This window comes from Equus quagga, unplaced genomic scaffold (genome assembly GCF_021613505.1).
Source record: "Equus quagga isolate Etosha38 unplaced genomic scaffold, UCLA_HA_Equagga_1.0 65765_RagTag, whole genome shotgun sequence".
In the NCBI taxonomy this organism is placed as follows: domain Eukaryota; kingdom Metazoa; phylum Chordata; class Mammalia; order Perissodactyla; family Equidae; genus Equus; species Equus quagga.
In genome coordinates, this window is record NW_025800718.1 from 1 (window position 1) to 8,137 (window position 8,137).

General features: G+C 49.2%; 1 protein-coding gene across 3 annotated transcripts; it reads right to left on the reverse strand.

Annotated features, from left to right (window-relative positions):
- Nucleotides 1-3,510: 3,510 nt before the first annotated feature.
- LOC124234033 (saoe class I histocompatibility antigen, A alpha chain-like) lies at nt 3,511-7,239 on the reverse strand. Of its 3 annotated transcripts, none has more exons than XM_046651290.1 (8): nt 7,022-7,239; nt 6,407-6,615; nt 5,906-6,181; nt 5,020-5,295; nt 4,792-4,896; nt 4,344-4,376; nt 4,153-4,197; nt 3,511-3,990 (listed from the first exon to the last, which is right to left on the reverse strand). In XM_046651290.1, the coding sequence occupies exons 1-8, from the start codon at nt 7,222-7,224 to the stop codon at nt 3,986-3,988; spliced, it is 1,152 nt and encodes a 383-aa protein (XP_046507246.1). In that variant the 5' UTR covers nt 7,225-7,239; the 3' UTR covers nt 3,511-3,985. The 3 variants fall into 3 exon arrangements, with proteins under 3 accessions (XP_046507246.1, XP_046507247.1, XP_046507248.1); XM_046651291.1 differs by having other exon boundaries at nt 3,512-3,990; nt 6,407-6,564; XM_046651292.1 differs by having other exon boundaries at nt 3,513-3,990; nt 6,407-6,676; nt 7,022-7,109.
- Nucleotides 7,240-8,137: the final 898 nt, after the last annotated feature.

Below are 8,137 nucleotides of genomic sequence, written 5' to 3' on the forward strand. Positions count from 1 at the left end.
AATGATGTGAAGCATCTTCTCTGTGCTTATTGGCCATTTGTATATCTGCCATGGGTAAATGTCTATCAAACATTTGCTCATTTTTAAATGTTTTTTTTTTCCTGTTATTTCGTTGGAAGAGGTCTTTATGTATTCTAGAGACTAGTTCCTTAGATGCAAGATTTGCAAATATTTTCTCCCAGTCTTGCCTATAGTGTTACTTTTTTGTTGGTGTCCTTTAAAGCACAAAAGTTTTTAAATTTGGTAAGTCCAATTAACCTCTTTGTTCCTTTGTTACACGTATTTTGGGTGTCATATGTAAGAAAACATTGCTTAATCTAAGATCATGAAGAATTTTCCGTGTATTCTCTTCTGAGAGTTTTATGGTTTTAGCATTTATATTTAGGTCTGTGATCTACCTTGAGATAATTTTTTCATATGGTGGGAGGTAAGGGTCCAACTTCATTCTTTTGCAGGTGGATACACAATTATTTCAGCAGATTAGCCTTTCCTCATTGAGCTGTCTTTGCACTCCTGTTGAAATTCAATTGACCGTAAATGTGAGGGTTTATTTCTGACCTCTCAATTCTATTCTATTCAATTCGAATTCTATTCTACATGTCGATCCTTATGCTGGTAACACACTGTCTTGATTACTTTAGGTTAGTGATAAATTTTGAAACCAAGAATGTGAACAAAGGCAGACTTAGTTTCTTTTCAGGATGTTTTTATCTAGTCCTTTGAATTTCCACGTGAATTTTAAGATCAACTCATCAGCTTCTGGAAAGAAACCAACTGGGATTTATATAGTGATTACATTAAATCTTTGGATCCATTTGGTGCTATAACCATCTTAGCAAAACTTTTTCATCATCCCATATTGAAACTATATTCCTAACGAACAGCAACTCCCAATTCACCCCTTTCTCAGACCCTAGAAACTACCAGGCATACATATGTATCATAGTACCTGAAAAGATGCTCAAAATCATCAATCAGTCAGGAAAGGAATATCCAAAGCACAATACAAGGTCTCAATACCATTGTTTTATACATTTATCTGAAGTTGTAGTTGTTCAAGACAGGAGACTAAATCTGGTTCTTTCTATTCCATTATGGCCCAAAGAAAAAGTCTGTAACCTGAGTTTTTAATTCAAATTGTTTTAATTTTAATTTCAAAAAACTTATTTGGTTGTTTTAAAAGTCAGATAGGTTATATCTAATTTCCTGTGTTTTGCAGGTGTGTTTAATTTTGTCGTTGATTTTCTGCAGGCATTTTCAATGTTTCGTTTTCTTCTTTATATCAAAAATATATGTGTATATATTTACATCATTTCTTGGGTTATGTTGTAATCTATGTCCCATAATTCCAATATTGAAGTTGTATGAGCCTCTTTATACTAGCCTTTGTTTTTTGTGCTTCTCATAGTATTTTTTCATTTGTTGCAGGGTTCAGTCCTTGTTCTTTTCTTTGCTATAGTCAGCACTCCCATGGTGACCTCATTGGTTTTCCAGGCTTTAAATATCCTTTATATGGTGTCACCTCTCAAATCCATTTCTGCAATCAAGACATGTCACCTAAACTCCAGACTCAAATTATCTAACTGCTAACCTCACTTGCATTTCTAATAAACAACTCAAATTCAACATTTCCTAAATTGGATGACTATGACGCTGCTTCCTTAAACGTGTCTCTTCTATCCTCCTCTCCATTTCCACTGAAGGCACTCCATATTTCTACTTGCACAGTCTGAAATTTGGGGTGTCCTCTTTGATCCTCTTTCTCATAACCCAGATTTAATCCATTAGGAGAGGCTGTAAAGCCCATCTTCAGCATGTATCCAGAATCCAATCACTTTCTATTTTTTCTCTGCTCACAGTCCAGAGAAAGCAACGAACATCTCTAGCCTGGGACAAAGCACTAGTTTCCTACAGTTTTCTCTACCGGTTGCTTGTCCTTCACCTCTTGATTCCGCACAGCACCACACTGATGCTTCTGAAGAGAAGTGGTATCAGGTTGATTTTCCGTTCAGACAGTCTTGCACCTCCACATCTTACTCAAAGAAAAGTCAAAACCTTCCACTACCTTCGAGGTCTACATGGCCTGGGTGTAATTCGGACCTCATCTCAATATTCTCTGCTCCAACCACACCAGCCCCCTCGCTCTTCCCAGAAACACAGACACACTCCTGCCCCAGCGCATCTGCACTGGAGGTTCCCCTGCCTTCAAAGAACTTCCCCCAGACATCCTCGTGGATAATTCCTCATGTCCTTCACATCTTTCCTCAAGGTCACCTTCCCAGTGAGGCCACACTGCCCGCACTAGGAAAACAGCCACCTTCCCTGTCCCCACATGCTTATACTCTGGGTCACCTTCCTGAAGGCACTTACAACTTCTCACATAAACACCTCCCTTCTTTACTACGCTTATAGCATACAGTGTGCCCCTCACCACTAGAACACGTGCTCCCCAAGGCGGCAATTTTTAATTCTCTGAGGTTTCCTAGATGCAAAAATACTTTGTCATCTATCTGGCAAGTCAGTTGAATGAATGACCAGTGTAGAGCACCTCCTTATTCTAAAGACAGTATCTTTATTGACATAACCTCAGGTCACACGCTGTTTGGTGGCAGCTACAACACAACCTCCGCTCACACTGACATCAGTGCCGCCTGTACTTTTCTCACAAGCGCTGCTCTCTTCTCCCTCCGTCCCACAGCCGCCCTCCTGCACACTCACACACACAATTGTATTATATTTATCTCTTCAGAAAGGACAGTCCTAGGCTTATGGACCCTAGTTTTCCAATCAACTGTGAATCTAAAGGAGATTCAACTTTATAAATCCATGTGTTTGGATCAGAGCCAGCACTAGGATGATGAGGGCTGAGGGCAGAGAGACGGGGCAAGCTGCAGAGAAGACGGAAACCCAATGGGAATTTATGTGAGATGAGAAACTATTGAATCCTTCCTGTCTACTACTTCTAGATTCTGGTTCTGTAAAACGGTGGAAAGATGGAGAGAACAATCCAGGAAAAAGCTCTAGAGAGAGGGCAAGAAGAGAATGAGTCCAGAAATTTGTCTCTCGCTACCAGAGTCTCCTGTGTGCAGAGGCCACCCTGGGCCTCATGGGGACAATGACAGGCCAGATGACTCCTGAGGCTGTCAGAGATGGGGATACCCAGAGGAAACTGAGACAGAACTCAAAACATGAAAACGAACAGGCATAATCCAAAAAAAACTGCTAAAGAAACAAAAGTATAAACACACAAGAGGCAGGGGCTGAGGGCCGGACCCTGGACGGAGCCTACGCTGACCCAGTCACAGGAAGCCCTTGCTGCCCACGGTCCTGAAGACACGACAACACCCAGGTGATGTCCTCATCCCTGTGATCACAGATACTGATGGAACAAGCTTCTATAGAAGGCACCAGAACAAAGGAGCAGAGAGATGCGCCAGCCAAGGAATCACAACATCATCGCCCAGGATGCATTGACTGCGCACAGGCCCCATCCACGCTCCGCTCCTCTCAGCCTTCTCCTGTCCCCACCTGCCACAGAGTCAGCACAGCACTCACGAATTCTGGAAGGTTTTCAGTGCTTCCACTTATTTTCCCTCTCAAACTTTAGGAATCTTCTTCTTTACTTAACACATCAATCCCTTATGACAAGAATTAGAAAAAACAAATTCATGTCCAGATTCATATTATCAGTAAGGAAGCAAGTCATCACTACTCAGTGCCACAAGGAGTTAAGACACGGATGGAGACGGTCCAGCCCCACCTCTGCTGGAACAGGAAATTTGATAGGGAAAGCACAACGGTTGGTGTTGGGAGGGAGTGGTGTGTTGGGCAGGGGTGGGCCTGTCTCCCCACCTCCTCTCATTATGCTAATAGGACCCCACACACTCAGATGCCAGCTGCAGAAAGAGAAGTGTGGGGATGTGAAGTCACAAAGTGGGAGCGTGAACAAATCTTGCATCACTTGGTCTCCCACGGGGCCACTGTCTCACACTGTAAAAGAAAATAATCATGAACAAATTCATGTCAGTCACATAAGTGTTGACATTCTCAACAGCCCTCTCCATGCTCAAAATGCCCCAAAGAATCCCCATAAATCAGTTGTGTCCCCTCTGCCCCAAAGCCCCTCCCCACTTCAGGCCCTCCATGTCTCACCTTTCTGCGTGAGAGACGCATCAGATCCCTGGGCACTGTCACTGTCTGGGGTAGAACAAAACAGGAAGTGGTCAGAGCCCACAGGAGATGAGACTAAAGGAGGAACTATGGGGTGAGTGAGCTCCCCACCCTGGGGCTCCTGTCTCCAATATTCCAGGGGTCTCAGGGATCAATCCCCCACTCAAACTTACTTGCAGCCTGCACGTAAATCCCTCTTTTTTCACCTGTGGGAAGAAAACAGGAAGAAGGCTGGGCCATGAGATCCTAGAGGAAGCCCCTAGTCCTGGACCACAGGGAAGTTTCCAGAACCATGACTGAAGACCCAGGGCAGGATTGAGAAACATGAGAAAGGAGATGTGTGAGGACTGGACCAATGCCCTCCTTTAGGTCTGTCCTCAGCAGGGACCTTCCCTCTGACCTTCGCCTGCTGGGAATCAGGTCCCCAGCACCAGAATTATCAAGGTGAAAAAATCTCTTTCATTTTCATAAGTGCTTTAGAAAACAGTGTTAGCAATCAGGCTAGAGTGGCGAGCACTTGTGTGGATGGCACTTCCCAGTAACGGGGCAGGGCAAGTTCTGCTTGGTTCTTGAAACCCCCAGTGGGACAAGAAAACTCAGATCCCAAACCCTCTTCCCTACCTGAGCACTTCTTCCTCCACATCACAGCTCCAGCCACCACAGCTCCAAGGAGACCCAGGCCAGCAATGATGCCCACGATGGAGATGGTGGACTGAGGAGGCGGCTCTGGGGAGGGAAGGGAAGGTGAGGGCCCTGACCTCAGGCCTCAGCCCTGACCCTGCTGAAGGTCTCTAGAAGGGCTCCTGATTTCCCTGAGAAGAGGCTCTGAGCCCACGGCTCCCTCCTTACCCCATCTCAGGGTGAGGGGCTCAGGCAGCCCCTCGTGCTGCACATGGCACGTATATCTCTGCTCCTCTCCAGAAGGCACCACCACAGCCGCCCACTTCTGGAAGGTCCCGTCCCCTGCAGGTCTGGTCTCCACAAGCTCCGCCTCCTGGGTCAGGTCCTCCCAGTCACGCTGCCAGGACAGGCTGATCTCCGCAGGGTAGAAGCCCAGGGCCCAGCACCTCAGGGTGACCTCACGGTCAGAGATGGGGTGGTGGGTCACATGTGTCTTTGGTGAGTCTGAGGAGAGGAATCAGAAAATTCAGTTTCAGTTCCCTCCATGGGCCACTAAAGCATCACTCACGTGACCATCCTGAGAACGGACAGGACAATTGGTTTGAAGGAGGAAGCACAGAACAGACACAAGCCTGGACTTGCGGATCCAGGATAAGCTCATATCATTTGGAAAGTTCTAGAATAAAGGTGAGAGCCCAGGGTACAAGCCTTCAGGTCTCTAAACAGGAGAACACAGACTTCCGGTCCTGACCTGGGTGGAGGGTGAATAACTCAGAAAAACTGGAGTCAAAGTCGCACAGATCTTTTCAGGCGGATAACAAGGCCTTGAGAGAGAAAGTCATGGTTCACAAGGTGGCTGCCAGGGTCAAAGGGAACCAAGGACGGCGATTTCAGGGAAGGTCTCCCCTCCTATTCCTGAAGAAACTGGATTCCTTCACTGTCCTTTAGAGAAGGGCGGGCTCTTTGGGCGAGTCTTTAGTAAGAACATGAAAACCTGGGTGGATTCCTTTCTTTTCTGAGGGAGGGTGTTCTGACACTGATCCCATTTCCTCCCTCTTTGTGGTAAGCCAGCCCGGTCCCAGCGGAGATCAGGAGGCCCCGCGGCCCCTCGTACCCGCGCGCTGCAGCGTCTCCTTCCCGTTCTCCAGGTATCTGCGGAGCCACTCCACGCACGTGCCCTCCAGGTAGTTCCTGAAGCCCTCCGCCACTCCGGCCGCCTCCCACTTGCGCTGGGTGATCTGAGCCGCCGCGTCCGCCGCGGTCCAGGAGCGCAGGTCCTCGTTCAGGGCGATGTAATCGGCGCCGTCGTAAGCGAACTGAGTGTACCCGCGGAGAAGGCGCCCGTCCGGCCCCAAGTCGCAGCCAGAGACCTTCTGGAGGGTGTGAGACCCTGACCCGCGCCGAGGTCAGCCCCGCCCACCCGGCCTCGCCCCTCAGAGATTAAACCTAAACTGAAAAAGGAACCCCGGAAAAGTCCCCGCCGGCTCTTCCCGGGTCGGGGGTCGGGCGGGCCCCGCAGCCTCGGGGTGAATCTCGGACCCGGAGACTCGGGGAGACCCCGGCCCGTCCGTGGGGATGGGGGGTCGGGACCTCGACCCGGGCCCGCGTCGCTCACCGGCCTCGCTCTGGTTGTAGTAGTCGCGCAGGTTGTTCAGGCTCACGCGGAAAGTCTCAGCGTGGCCCTTGGAGTTCCGCGTGTTCTGTTCCCAATACTCCGGCCCCTCCTGCTCCACCCACGGCGCCCGCGGCTCCATCCTCGGACTCGCGGCGTCGCTGTCGAACCGCACGAACTGTGTGTCGTCCACGTAGCCGACTTCGAGGTACCTGGGCTCCCCGCGGCCGGGCCGGGACACGGCGGTTTTGAAATAACTCATGGAGTGGGAGCCTGGGGGCGGGGAGGGGCTGAGACCCGGCCGACCCTCCTCCCGGCGCGGGTCCCGGGTCCGAGGGTGACGGGGCCGGGAGGGGGAAGGGGACGATGGGGTCGTGAGACGGAAAAGGGGCGGCGGATGGAGAAGGGCGGGAGACCCCAGTTGGGGAGAGGAGAGGGCGGGAGACTGGGGAGGGAAGGAGCGGGGTCAGGACACGGCGGGGACGAGGAGGGGCGCGCTGGGTGGGCCTGCGGCTGAGTCCGCGGAGACGCGCCTTCCCCGGGGGTCCTGCGTCCCCGCTGCGCGGTCCCCTCGCTCCGCTCCCCGCAGAGGCCATTTCCTCCCGACCCCGCGCTCACCCGCCCAGGTCTCGGTCAGGGCCAGGGCCCCGGAGAGCAACAGGAGGAAGGTTGGGGGTATCACAACGGGCATCCTGACGATCTGGGGAGACTCTGAGCCCCGGCTGCTCAGTCATGACTTCATAACCCGGAACCGCGGAGACGCTGATTGGCTTTTCTAGAAACCGGACACCCAATGGGAGTGAGAACTGGGGCCGCGTCATGAGTCTCCAGGCAGGAGGAGCTGACAGGTTGAGAGAGGGAGAAGTGAATCTCAGGCAGACGGCGACTCCCCAACACTGAGCTTCCCCGCCCAGACTCCGCCCTCGAACCTGAGACCCTGAGAGCCACGTTCGGGGGCCTGGGACTTTCCCCTGATCCCTCTCCTCCTGCTGAGAGAGCTCTTTGTCACGCAGTCTCCCTGAGTCCTGGCCCGGGGGCTGTTTGAGTCAGCGGTTCTCAAGCACTTTAGTTTCAGGATATCCACACAGTCTTCAAATTAGCGAGGGCCCCCAGGGTAATTTGTTTATGTTGGTTGTATCTATCAATATTTACCATACTAGGAACAAAAGTTTTTAAATATTTTAATTAATTTATTTAGAATAATATTTATAACCCACTGCAAGTTAAAAGAAATAATGTTTTTCTGAAAAATAACAATTTCCCAGAATAAGGTAGGAGAAGAGTGGGTCTTTTTACACTTCATGTTTTTGCAAGTCTCTTTCTTGTCTGGTATTAGAAGACCACTGGCTCTTCACATTTGCTCTGCATTTCATCTGTTGTTTTGGTTGACGTATATGAAAAAAATACCGCCTCAGACAGATATGTAGGAGTAGTATTTTTAATAAGCTTTCCAGATAATTGCGGATATTAAACTTTGATACTAAAATGAAACTACACAAGTGGCAGTTTCTCACAGGTTATTTGCAAGGTGGAACCTGAGACAGTATCATTGAATATTTCCTATTCTGTTACATTAAAATCCACAGGCCTATGTTACATATTGAATGGCTCTTGCACTAATGTATGATTTTAAAGTAATGCACTGTTTCACTAAGTTACGTGGCTCTTCCTGTGCTGATGCATTTAACTACAAACTATGAAAATATCACATTTGTTAATGTGACCAAGATCTCA

Bases quoted from the DNA above. Each gene is read 5' to 3' on its own strand.
- LOC124234033 (XM_046651290.1), bottom strand. From the start codon at position 7,224: ATGACGCGGCCCCAGTTCTCACTCCCATTGGGTGTCCGGTTTCTAGAA. The intron at 6,616-7,021 runs GTGAGCGCGGGG...CGGGGAGCCCAG, and splicing joins CCTGACCGAGACCTGGGCGG to GTACCTCGAAGTCGGCTACG. The intron at 4,897-5,019 runs GTAAGGAGGGAG...TTCCCTCCCCAG, and splicing joins GCCCCTCACCCTGAGATGGG to AGCCGCCTCCTCAGTCCACC.